At 40.1% G+C, this 13,810-nt stretch overlaps 1 protein-coding gene across 1 annotated transcript in view; it reads right to left on the bottom strand.

The window, feature by feature from the left end:
- Positions 1–13,810, bottom strand: part of INVS (inversin) — a 59,314-nt gene that overhangs the window by 44,183 nt on the left and 1,321 nt on the right. Inside the window, exons 2-3 of the mRNA XM_035134212.3 lie at positions 10,925–11,059; positions 4,057–4,223 (exon numbers count right to left, since the gene is read on the bottom strand). Coding sequence (XP_034990103.2) covers positions 4,057–4,223; positions 10,925–11,030 — 273 coding nt within the window. The 5' untranslated portion in view covers positions 11,031–11,059. The remainder of the gene's footprint in view (positions 1–4,056; positions 4,224–10,924; positions 11,060–13,810) is intronic.

Raw genomic sequence — 13,810 nt, 5'->3', positions numbered from 1 at the left:
GGGATGGTGGGAGAGTCAGGGGCAGCAGATCCGACCTCCAAAGAATGCATCAACCGCTACCGCCACCGCAGGAGCAGCAATGGGTGCAGTGTATGCCACTTCCTCAGCAACCCCCCAATGCCACCTCTACAGCGGATTCTTGGCAAATAGGAGGTGCTTCTTATCTCGTCCCACCCTTCTTCCTTATGTAGATCTTCCCTGGCAGGGCGATGGCATCACTTTGTGGTTTGTCTCAGGTGCCAAAATATCTTGAGCTGGCCTTGCTCCCTATGATCAGGCCAAACATATATTTTTCTCTCCAGGGTCAACTGTCGTTCTGCATCTTTGCAAATAAGCTAGCTAGTAAAAAGCTTCCCCACTCTGTGATGTCACTGAGAAACCTTCCCACCAAACAGAAGCGCTTTTTAAAAGTTTCCTTTAAAAAAGAAAACAAATAATAATATATAATAATAATAATTTATTATTTGTACCCTGCCCATCTGGCTGAGTCTCCCCAGCCACTCTGGGCGGTTCCTAATCGAGTATTAAAACAATACAGGAGTATTGTTGTACATGCGATAAATGAATGACTACATGAGCCTGTATGGTCCCTCTATTTCTCTCCCTCCACCCAAGTGGGGCTGATAGCAACTTTGATTGGGAGATGGATTAAAATTACCTCCCAAACAGCTGCTTTGAATAAACAGAAAAGGTGATTGAGTTTAGGTTTGCCATATTCTAGCCCAGTCTGGTATCCTAATTTGAATGCCATGCAAATTAATTCCTAATGATGAAAATCAAGTTGAGCTGGAAAATGATTTTTCCACTCCAAATCTTTCCTTTGAAATTTGCTTAACAGCGAAAGCGCAGATTATTAGGCTCTTCTTAGAATACATGGGAAATAAGTAACTGGACTTCAAAAGGATAAATAAAAACATTAAAAAATACTGCAATGTTACTCTAAAAAAGAAATCCTCAACTCCCTTGCACAGTGTTCTTCATAATCAATCTTTTTTTTTTGTCCTGGACTGCACTTTTCAAAAAAATACTACATGTGTATTTCTTTTAGTAATATTTATTTACACTTTTAAGCAACACTTTTACCTCTAGAAAGGAGTGGGGGGGATATGTGAAACAAAGGTCAAAGGTAGGCTATTCGCAATTTGGCAATTTAACCTATTGCATTTCTACATGGCAACAGGGTTTGGAATGGGTGTTCATCAGTATGCGGATGATACCCAGCTCTACCTCTCTTTCAAATCAGAACCAGGGAAGGCGGTGAAGATCCTGTATGAGTGCCTGGAGGCGGTTGGAGGATGGATGGCGGTTAACGGATTGAGGTTGAATCCTGACAAGGCAGAAGTACTGTTTGTGGGGGACAGGAGGCGGGCAGATGTGGAGGACTCCTTGGTCCTGAATGGGGTAACTGTGCCCCTGAAGGACCAGGTGCGCAGCCTGGGAGTCATTTTGGACTCACAGCTGTCCATGGAGGTGCGGGTCAATTCTGTGTCCAGGGCAGCTGTTTATCAGCTCCATCTGGTATGCAGGCTGAGACCCTACCTGCCTGCAGACTGTCTCGCCAGAGTGGTGCATGCTCTAGTTATCTCCTGCTTGGACTACTGCAATGCACTCTACATGGGGCTACCTTTGAAGGTGAGCCGGAAACTACAATTTGTTAGGTTTTTCCTTGAAGACTGATGTGGTCAATGGTGCTACACAGAGATGTGTGTTTGTAACCTTGTTCTGAATGTTAACACACCTGTGAGCTTTTGCTAATTTGAATAATTGAAGGTAGAGTTTTCTTACTGTCATGTGATTGGGTAATTGACTATTTTGAATTCTGTATTTAAGCTACCCAAATGGTTCATGGGTGTGGTGGTGATGTATTGTGAAATGAGAGGAATGGAGTAGAGGAGTGTGGTGTATATAATTGTAAATAAAAGCAAGCAAAGATACTGAAGACGACTTTGTTATTTCGTCGACCCTGCCGCTGTTGCCACTCGGTTGGTGCGTGTTGCCCAACACAATTAACCCAGAATGCGGCAGCTAGACTGGTGATAGGGAGTGGCTGCCAAGACCATATAACACTGGCCCTGAAAGACCAGAATGAACAGGTCCAGGAAAAAATGATCCAGATCCTGGATTCTCATGAGTTTGCTTTATTAAAGGGGGAAATGTTGTTAGAAACAGGAAATGTAATTGTACTCTATGAGAATATAATTAACCGAATGTACCCACTGATGACCACAACTAGTATGATCAAAAATAAAAAGTTCCAAAGACAGACATGGTTTGATAAGGAATGTCAGAATAGTAAAAAACGTCTATCTAGGGAACTTAGAAAATTGAACTTAGAAAATTGAAGTTAAAACACGATAAGCACAATCTTGCTCTACAAGCTGAGGTAGCTCAATTACGATACAATTATAAATTATTACTTAAAAGTAAGAAACAGATATATTATGAGCAACAGTGAAAAGCACTGGGAGATGCAGCACTTCAAAAGGACTCACGGAATTTTTGGCATCTGGTTGCCCAAGGTACAAATGGGCTGGGTTACTTGTTAGAAGCATCTGTTCAAGGAAAGGATTGAGTAACATATTTTACAGGAATTTTTGGCCCTCGTTCTGACTCACCCTAACAAGTTTACCATACTCAGTTGTTAGAACTGGCAGAATGGCCAGATGTGACGCCCAATCAGATTAACAAGCTAATCGCAAGTCAACTAGCCAATAAAGCTCCAGGAGAAGATATGATCCCAATGGAGATTTATAAGATAAGACCGGATTTCTGGTTACCCATCTTCACAAAACTGTTTACATACAACAGCTCAGGTCACATACAGGAAGGGAGGAAGCTGAGTATAATTGCTCCAATATATAAAAAGGGTGACAAGAAAAATCCTGCCAATTATAGACCTATTAGTCTGTTAGATGTACCGGTACGCTCTAAACTATATGCCAGGCTCCCTCTTGGGAGACTGGAAGAATGGGCAGATACAAATAAAGTGATATCTGATATCTGAAGTCCAGGCAGGTTTCCAAAGAGGGAAATCTACATTGGACTAGTGTTCTGTGATGAACTTTTTGTTATGTAAATACACAACAAATTATACATCCATAATTTGAAGCAAAATTTAAAGCTCTAAACAGCCTCAGCCCAGTATACCTGAAGAAGCATCTCCACCCCCATTGTTCAGCCTGGATACTGAGGTCCAGCTCTGAGGGCCTTCTGGCGGTTCCCTCACTGCGAGGTGTGAGGTTACAGAGAATCAGGCAGAGGGCCTTCTCGGTAGTGGCACCTGCCCTGTGGAACGCCCTCCCACCAGATGTCATCAGCATTCAACTGAATTTTTTTCTTTATCTTCCCAAGCTCCAACTTCACATTTCATGAAACAGCATGTCATTTTATAATAAAACGGTTCGAAAAATTAATCTCAAGGTGTCAACAAATGTATTTTTCTCTTTATTTAAATGTACATTTTACCAGAGCCATTATATGAAAGATCTTATTCCTGAAGCACTTACTATACATCTTGCATTTATATTTTTAGTCATGAGTGTAATGCTTAATGCACACATGCTTTTAAGTAAACAATTAGTGATATTTTTAGCATTATTAAACTCCTGAGTGAGTAGCAGATTCTTTGCAATTCTGGAAATAAAGTATTTAAAACGTAAGATCCAATGTCTCTGCTAGTGACATTGTCAGCTAAACATAACAAAACATCTGGATACAAAGAAGAACTTTGTGTGAATTCACAAACTTGTGAAATTTGATAGGTCTTCCACTTTGAACAGCAGACTACCCCGACATATCCAAAACACTTTTAAAAATCCTACTTAAGTTTAAAAAGTAGTTTGCCATATGGCATGGTGTGGTAGGAAGGAAGGCTACTATTTGAGAAAGGGACATTCAAAAATATTTTGGATTTACAGTGCTAGTTACACATTTCTTTGGAATCTGGAATCTTGGAACATCATTTAGACTGCAATCCTATATATGCAGTTAGCCAGGAATAAGCCCCAGTGAACCCAACACTGAGTTCTGAGTAGGCACATGAGATTGTATTGTTACCTTTTGTGCAGCAAGATGGAGAGCCGTTCTCTGGTTAAGGTCGACTTTATTTACATCTATTCCTGTCTTCAACAAAGCCTCAGCACAGTCTAGCCTATCCGCCAATACACAGTACATTAGTGGAGTTCTCCCAAACTGGTCCTCTTTGTCCTTCAGATCAGGATTACCTATAAGAACAACACATTGAATTGCAGTGCTGGCTTGACAAAAGTTTTATTAAATATGTACAAAAAAATGTATATTTTAGGTAAATGTAAATGTATATTTTAGGTAAAAAATGTAAATGTATATTTTAGGTAAAAAAAAAAGTTTGTCTGGTTTCTTATACATTTGGGCAACACTTAAGATCTCTTAAACAAATTTGACATGATGTTTCCTGAGGTCAGGGGACAGATTTTTTGTCTGTTTTTGGATTCTACTCTGGATTACATTTTTAAAGAAAATGTCACACAGTTTTTTAAAAACTGCAAAATATGGACACCACTTAGGATAGTAATAGTTGTTGTTTTCCACACCACCTTTTTCCCTGACAGGGACTAAAAACACAGAAAAAACCATCATTAAAAACCAATCAAATATTGATAGAATTAAAACACACTCTCTATACTATACTATACTATACTATACTATACTATACTATACTACACACACACACACACACACACACACACACACACACACACACACACAAGCACACACACTTATATATATGCCATAGAAAATAATTACAATGAAAACAGCACCGCACCAGCCCTTTGATTAAAAGCAGGCCATTCCCAAAAGCCTGTTGGAACAAGAAGGACAAGGAAGGAGCCAATCTGGCTTCTCTAGAGAGGGAGTTCCAAAGTCTGGGAGCAGCCTCCAAGAAGGACCTTTCCCATGTCCCCACCGAGCATGCCCAAGAAAGGGTTTTATCTACATTTAGATACCAATGACAACTCAACCTTTCAAAGCTACACTGATCAGTGAGGGTTGTTGCTGACTTCTGAGAATTCCTGAGCAATGCATGCTGGTTTTCTATATAATCTATTTTAAGAGGAAAATAAATGCTTATGGTGATACAGAAAATAGGGGTGGTTGGCTTTTGCTGCCCAACTCCCCAAGGGACTAAGTCTATGATCCGTCCGATGACTGGATGGCGGCAGGATGCAGTGAAAGCAAGACAAATCTTTATTTTTCTGTTGCAACAGAGTTCCTCTCCCCCTCCTTTGCAAGGAGGTAAGGGAGAGCAAGGACAAAGTGTGCAGGAACCTTTAAAGACTTTTGAAATTGCCCACCCCTTAGCCCAAGGCCACCCAAAAAGCACATAGCTGCCAAGTTATCCCTTTTTTTAAGGGATTTTCCCTTATGCTGAATAGGCTTCCTCGCGAGAAAAGGGAAAACTTGGCAGCTATGAAAGCATCATACATACATCACAGAAAAGGGTGGTCTGCTACAGAAATAATGGGAGACAGGAGAGAAGCAACACTCTCAAATTTCTGTGAGACACCACCTGATCATGGTCACTGATTGCATTACCTGGGCAGATAGGTCATTCCTTTCAGATAGTAAATACTTTAGTTCCTGACTCTCTTTTACAAATTTACATCTATTGACAGTTTGCTCAATTTAACAGAAACCTGCCAGACTAGATTTGCAGGAAGGGGGTAAACCCCCTAGATTCCAGGCAGTTTTGTTAATGGGATCTGCAAGTGAAAAGACGGTTGGAAAGTTTTCCCCATTTCCTCCTACTGAAGAAGAACATTTGAGGTCACGTTGGGAGAGTAAAAATGGCTTCTAGATTGCTCTCATGTGCTATTTCAGATATATGGTTTGTCTACTGTATATATATCTACATATATATAAATGTAGAGGGTCCAAGTTTGTTAAACCGCTTGCCCGATCGCGGTCAAATTTGGTCATAACGTCACATGGGTATAGGCGAGTGTTTCCATGCACATAGATTGGCCACATGTCACACCTGTGCCACAAAAACCAGGTAAAACCCACTGGTTTGCAACCCTGAAATCAGAGGGCCGGGGAAGCTGGGAAATAGAAGGCAGGTTACAACACAGCGCCCTCTAGTGGTGGTTACACTGGTACTACAGCTAGAAAACCTTGGCCCTCTATCGAAGGCTACACTGGTACTGCAGCTACTAGGCCGAATGGAGGCTCGCCTTTACAGACTAGGCCGAATGGAGGTGGGGACTCTCCTGGGTATGGGTTGGGGCAGGAGGAGACGGGATAAGTCATGGATCGGGACAGGGTGGGGGGAATCACAGGAATGAGCCACAGCAATGCATGGCCTGGCAAGCTAGTATACATATATATATATATATATATATATATATATATATATATATCGTTAACAGCAGAAATCAGTAGATAAAGCTGAACATGAAGATAAGGATTATCATCTGCTCATATCTGCCCATAGAGGGGGAAGTCAGAAATGAGTAACTATAAATTGGCACATTTCAATGTAGCTGCACTATTAAAAATGCAAACAGAGAAATCTGTACTAAGTTTTGAGATCATGAAGGATAGAAAAAACAAAATAGGACCAGTTACATTCACCACTGTCAAGTGGTAAAGCTTTCTCTGGGCTAATCTGCTTCAAAGTGGGTATTACATGTCTAAATGTGCTGCAAGGGAGTGAGGATAGGGGATCCTGAATTTTTTTTTAAAGGAAACAATGGGGGAAGGCTAGGTGGAACCTTTCTCACTAATACAGTGGCACCTTGGTCCTCAAATGAAATCTGTTCCGGAAGCACATTCGGCTTCTGAAATGTTCAAAAACCGAGGCGTGGCTTCCCATTGATTGCAAGAGCTTCTTGCACTTAGTGGAAGCTGCGTCGCACGTTCGGGTTCCGAAAACAACATTTGAAAATGTAAGCATTTACTTCCGGGTTTTCAGCATTCAAGAACTGAAATGTATGACAACAGAGGCATTTGGAAACCAAGGTTCAACTGTATTTTAATACTATATGTGCAGGGAGGGTTGTTTATGAACAGGTATTATTTAGGAAAAACTTTTATTACTTTATTCTGCTGATTCAAACTGATCTAAGGTGGGATTTTTTTATTATAACTTTTATAGAGCTGAACAGAAGGGGCAAAAATAAAGAGCAGTATTTACCCCCCCCCCCAAAAAAGATCCAATTAGTTCAAAAAAGAGAAATTTAAAAACAGTGTACTTCATGGTCTTGGTCATAAGAAGTTATTGCAGAATGTGTCGTACGATCTAGCACAGGATGGAAACATAAAAAATAATCATCTTGGCCTGAATCCTAACATTCCTTTTGTGAACATAATATATTTCCCTCTTCTGACTTCTATTGGCCCTTCTACATGCCCCAAGAATCCATTCCTCGGGTTGGAGAACCTATATGATAGTTATGGGATATGGTACAGATGTTACAGATGGAGGGGGGAATTGGCAGAGATCACCCACCGCCTATTATCCTCAATTTATTAATCACCTTAATTTAGCCTTAATTAATCCTTAGTTTAGCAATCACCTCATGGTGATGAACAATTAAAAACAGCAAAAAGAGAAGACCAATTTAAAACAAAATTAAAACGATTCAAAATAGACTTGTGTCAAATACTTATTGATTCAGCTGGGAAATAGTATTATTAGTGAATAGAGGAGCAACTTAGTATCTAAGGCATAGTTCATTTCAAGTATATCTTACACTAATTAGGTAAAGGGACCCCTGACCATTAGGTCCAGTCGTGACCGACTCTGGGGTTGCGGTGCTCATCTCGCGTTATTGGCCGAGGGAGCCGGCATACAGCTTCCAGGTCTTGCGGCCAGCATGACAAAGCCGCTTCTGGTGAACCAGAGCAGCGCACGGAAACACCGTTTACCTTCCCACTGTAGCGGTACCTATTTATCTACTTGCACTTTGATGTGCTTTCGAACTGCTAGGTTGGCAGGAGCTGGGACTGAGCAACGGGAGCTCACCCCGTTGCTGGGATTCGAACCGCTGACCTTCTGATCGGCAAGCCCTAGGCTCTGTGGTTTAACCCACAGCACCACCCGCATCCCATCTTACACTAATTATTTGGCTACAAATAATGCAAGTTGTGTATTAAATTGGTTGACTTCTCCAGCTGCTAACGTAAGACCTGAAACAACAGGTCCATGAGCTCTGCACTACTGAGGTGGCAGGATTCCTAAATGTGCAACATAACAAATGAAACTTGAAATTACTCAGAAGTAATTCTTATTGAATTCAGTGAGACTTGCTTCAGGTAAATATGTATAGCAGAGGCCTCCCAATTGGCCTCTGGCATGGTTTACTTCAAACCCTGCAGGACCAAAGCAAAAAGAATCCCAATCATAGATTGAAAGAATTGTAGAATTGGAAGGGACTGTGAGGGTCATCTATTCCAAAAAACTGCAATGCTGGAATCTCAACTAAGGCATCCACTGCAGATGACCACTCAACCTGTATTTAAAAACCTCCAAGGAAGGAGAGCCCAATCATTCCTTCACATCTGCTGCTGGAACTGCAACCATAGATAGGAAAGAACCATCTTCCTTCATATAGGCACAGCATGAATAAACAGTGCCTGCAAAAGAAGGCTGCGTGCTCCCAATTCTTCCTTTGTAGTTGAATCCATGTGACTGGCAGGTGGGAGGAGTTGCCTCTGTGTCAAAGTGGTCTGCAGGGGTGAGGGAGCTTTGGATCTGGCCCACCAGCTAAATTCGGTTCTCCAACCATGGCGTGTAGAATTGCAGTTTAACTCTCAGCCCCATTTTGGGCACAAATATAAGCTCCCCCCTCCCCATGTGATCTGTAAGCCATTCTAGGAGCTTTTTTAGCTAAAGAAAAACAGATTTACATCAAAAAAGACTACTGAAATGATGCACATGAAGTACTTTCAGTATTTGGGGGAAAGCACAATGCAGTTAGTAAACGACATCATTACTATTATTGCTATAAGTAAAATCCAAGAAGAACTTTAGTGACTATGGGACACTCATGTATAATTTTGAAATGTTAATAATAGAGAATAAAATGCCTTTCTGAAACAAGCATATTCTCCATCTTTTTTTGTGAACCTCCAAGTATAAGGCGGTATATAAATTCAATAAATAAACAAATATTCATAGGCCTTTACACAACTTCCTAATCCTTTCGCACTAACATTTATATCAATACGCACAGCTGTAATAGGGAACAAGCTGGAAAATGAGATGTAATTAAATATCTCTATACAAAATGGTTCATCAGTTCTGAACAAAAAAACTTGCTTAGACTACCCAAAAGACCACAATACAGTAAGTTTGACAGTGTTATCATATTTATGCCTTTGGAAGTATCTCTCCCGACCCTCTACAGTTTCTATTGTTAATAAGGAAACAGGATACGCACCTCACCATTACAATCAAAGCCGGTTTCTTAGATTGGTAAGGTATTTCTAGGTTATGCTACCAATCTTTAGGCTCCACAGGCAGCAATGTCCTTTGTCCAAGTATTAGTGTTTTGAGGGCCCCATTGACTTGGGGTTAATGTGTTGAGGGCAGCATGACAGCAGTGAGCTGAACTAAAGCCAAAAATGTGCAGAAACAGTAATGGCTGGTGCTCATTGAGGCTAGTATGGTGGAAGGCAGCATGACCAACAGTAGGTAGAGCTACAGCAAATGGCAGGAAGAGTCAATTAATTCTACTTTTGTCCCTATCTTCATCCCTGCTGAGTTCCACATGGGCAACATAAGGACTAGCAGGAAGAAGCTGACAGGCAGGGCCACTCCTTGGACTGGTTGTTAAGTAGGAGAAACTGGCTGAGGCCAGGCTGATGTCGTCCCTTTCTCTCTACTGGACAAGCCTCCACTGGTCAAAAACAAAAGCATTTTTATGAACTAATTTCAAAGAAAAACCACCATGCTAGTATTATGAAAAGGAACTGAAAGTAATTCCATACATACACACACCCTGACTTTGGAGCTGAGGTTCCCCTACTTCTTTGGCCTACTGCCCCCTTTTCAGGAAAAATAATAATACTCGGTGCCCCCCTGGAAATCTACCTTCTTTAAGCGAACAAACAGAAAGAAGCAGCAACAAATTTGCACTTTGATGTATCTATATTTCTACCTATGTCCTAAGACATAGTAAAGAAAGATGTTGCTGTTAATAAGACACCTTGAAGCTTGAAATTATAAAATCATTTATTAAAAACAACCATAGAAACATCCCCATTACACGCAGAAAATGACGATAACGAAGGATAATATTAAAATAACAAATTACGAATAACACTTCCCAAGCCTGGGAAAAACGACACAACTGCCAAATCCAGGAGAGGCATTGCCGCCATCCTGCAAAGGCACTGACCTGGCGTTAAGTGTCATTACACAACAGACGAAACATGTAAGAACAGTTCGTCAAAATGTTCTTCTCTTCTCTTCTCTCTTTATGCCTCTACCTCCCCTTATTTTTATTCCAATGCCCCCCCAATTGCACCCAAGGCTACTACCACCCCCTGGATTGTTCCAGTGTCCCCCAAGGGGCAGTACTGCCCACTTTGGGAAACACTGCTTTAGAGTGTTACACACAAGAATGGAAAGAGGAAGAGAGAGTTGGCAGAAGCCTACCAATCTGTTCTCTGATGGGGTGGGCAGGAGATCTTCCTAAGCCACCGAACCAAGAAAAAGCTAAAAATAGAACTGCAACTTTAATACTATTGCTTCTAATGGATTTGAAATTTCATAAAAAGACTGGGATGGGACTAAAAACAGCATGAAGAGAAAGTCAAAGTTTAAAGATAAATGCCTAACAAATTTGGAATGTGGAATTTGGAATTACATATATATGTGTAAATATTTTAATGTTGAATAAAAATTTTGACTCTGAAAAGACAAGGGAAACATTTTTACCTGCTATCTGTTTTAGAAGAGCACTCTTATGTCCATTAACAGCAGCGGCGTGAACTTGAGATGCTAGTGAGGAACCACTGAGCAGCCAAGCCTCAGAAACATTCATACTCTTCTCTGAGAGTTCAGATGTTAAACCTGCATTGCATAAAACATTATTATTATCATTATGATAATGATGACAGTTACTATAACTTTTTGCAAAAGAGAGTGCAGTTTTATTGATGCAACATTCAACGTATTTTCATACTTTAATTAACCGGTACATTTTTTCATTTTAGATTTTAAAAGCTTGACTCTTCTATACAAGCCTTACATAGCAGGGGATTCAGTTCAAAGCTACATAAATATCAATAAAGAACCTCTGCTATTATTTTAGTGCAAACTATTTAATTTGTCCCCCAAGCCTACTTTGTTTCAACATACTGTACTTGGGAGTTAATTTGAACTCCCATACTGAGCATTTAGGACCAACTGGAGGCATTAAATGTACAGATTCAATTCTGTAAGGAAGAGAAAAATAAATGATTTATATCAGGGGTGCCCAAACGTTTTTCAAAGAGGGCCAGATTTGATGAAGTGAACATACATGAGGGCCGACCAAAGCTGTTGAGCTTTTTTTAAGAACTGAAGTTGTTGAGCTGGATTAAATCAACCAGCGGGCCAGATTAGGCCCCTGAAATGGACTTTGGACATGCCTGATTTATATTCATGGCAAACCTGATTCAAAAAGATGCTGCTGCACAACAATATGCTACAGAGGAAAGACTTAAGCTTCCTTAGGCAGACAATTTTGTCACCATAGGGAGATGGGGAAAAACGATGAGAAGTCTTAAAGTCTCATACAACCACATGACTAATCATGGATCAACATTAATAGATATTTAATAATAAACTTGGGGGGGGGAAGGAAGTTTAAGCAATGTTTCAGCAGACAAAGATTTTTAAAAATTGTTTTGTGGAGGTTTTCTTTTGTTCCACATGAACTAGTAAACAGTTCAGGAGATTGTTGCTCCATTTGTTACAAATACAAATAATTATTATTTTAAAAGTAAATTCTGTTTGTAATAATTGTTTGGATACACTATATTTTTAATATGCTAGTTGTGATAATTTTATGCCCATTAAAATTGTCCATAGTTCTATTTTATGTTTCTAAAGTAACATAATGACTTTCAATCTGGAAAAGAAAAAAGAAGTGCTAATGTAGCATTTTTTTCAATTTTTCCGAAAAGTTCCTTAAAAAAAAAACACCAGAAAAAACCGGGTTTTTTTCCAAGCTTCAAATTTTTTGGAAATTTTACATCTCTAGAATACCAGTAGACAACACTGCATGGTTGTTATAAATCACTCAGAGCCCAATCTACAATATTCACAGGTAGGTAGCCATGTTGGTCTGATGCAGTCAAAACAAAATAAAAAAATCCTTCCAGTAGCACCTTAGAGACCAACTAAGTTTGTCATAGGTATGAGCTTTTGTGTGCATGCACACTTCTTCACTACAATTTTCAGTGTTTTGACTACAATATTCAGTGTGAACTACACTATGGGGCTGCTTCCAACCTGCAATATGGATAATGAATTAATTTGATTTGGTATGTGCATTAGCAGGTTAGAAACTAAAGAAACTTTTCTCTATGCTGTACCTTTTGGGATAGGACATGGGGGTGTTCAAATGCATCTTCAGGAGCTGTGTATAACAGAGGCTGCTGAAACTTCCTCTTCTCTACAACTATTGCTGCTGAAAGAACCATGCCTCCTTTTGCATCTGGTTAACCTATCAGATAAACTCCTGCTCATTCCTAGCTACAGTAAAATCTTGGATTTCTCCATTGAGTTCTATAATAATAATAATAATAATAATAATAATAATAATAATAATAATAATAATACCCCGCCCATCTGGCTGGGTTTCCCCAGCCACTCTGGGCGGCTTCCAACAGAAAAATGGACAGTTCTCATTCTCATTCCTGGGGAGATTTAAAAGTAGCTTTTCAGTGTGAACCAGATGAGCTATTCAGACAATTAGAAGGTTCTTTAAACATTTTTTGTATGCCAAGTGTCTCCTCTTCCCTTTTGAGACACTCTGTTCTATTAAACTTCCACACTAGTGTTAGATGGGTCACAGATGGCCCATCACATGTTTGAATATCCTGGCAGTTAGCAGTTAGTGGGATAGACTGGAAGTTATGGGCAGAGGAAGCAATTTATTTATTTATTTATTTATTTATTTATTGCATTTATTTATTTATTTATTGCATTTATATCCCACCTTTTTCTCCAAGGAGTTAAAGGTGATGCACAGGATTCCCCCCCCCCTTCTGCATTTAATCCCTATAACAACCCATGAGATACGGTAGATTAGTCTGAGAAGCCGTGACTGGGAATTTCATACCCAAGTGGGGATTTGAACCCTGGTTTCCCAAGTCCCAGCCTGACACTCTAACCCAGGCATTCCCAAACTGCGGCCCTCCAGATGTTTTGGCCTACAACTCCCATGATCCCTAGCTAACAGGACCAGTGGTCAGGGATGATGGGAATTGTAGTTCAAAACATCTGGAGGGCCGAAGTTTGGGGATGCCTGCTCTAACCACTACAGTGTGCTTGAAAGGAGTAGGAGCCAGAACGACAGAGTGTGAAGCACATTTGTCACATTAAATATTTATACTGCTTTCTTTTATTCCTTATATCTTGAATTCAGATTGTAATGCAATACATACAATATGTAAGAAATAAAAGCAGTGAGAAATCATACAGCATCTAGCACCTCAGCAATTTTCAAGTGGAGCAAGGCTGGGGGGGGGAGTTGGGAACCACTGGGATAGACTCAATTTAGATTTTCCTCCTTTAGTACCCAAGTGTCAACCTGGAGAATTTCAACCTTTAAAA

Source organism: Zootoca vivipara, chromosome 12 (assembly GCF_965207765.1).
Source record: "Zootoca vivipara chromosome 12, rZooViv2.hap1.1, whole genome shotgun sequence".
NCBI lineage: Eukaryota > Metazoa > Chordata > Lepidosauria > Squamata > Lacertidae > Zootoca > Zootoca vivipara.
Note: the sequence above shows the minus strand (reverse complement) of the source record. Positions and strands in the feature narration are given on the sequence as shown.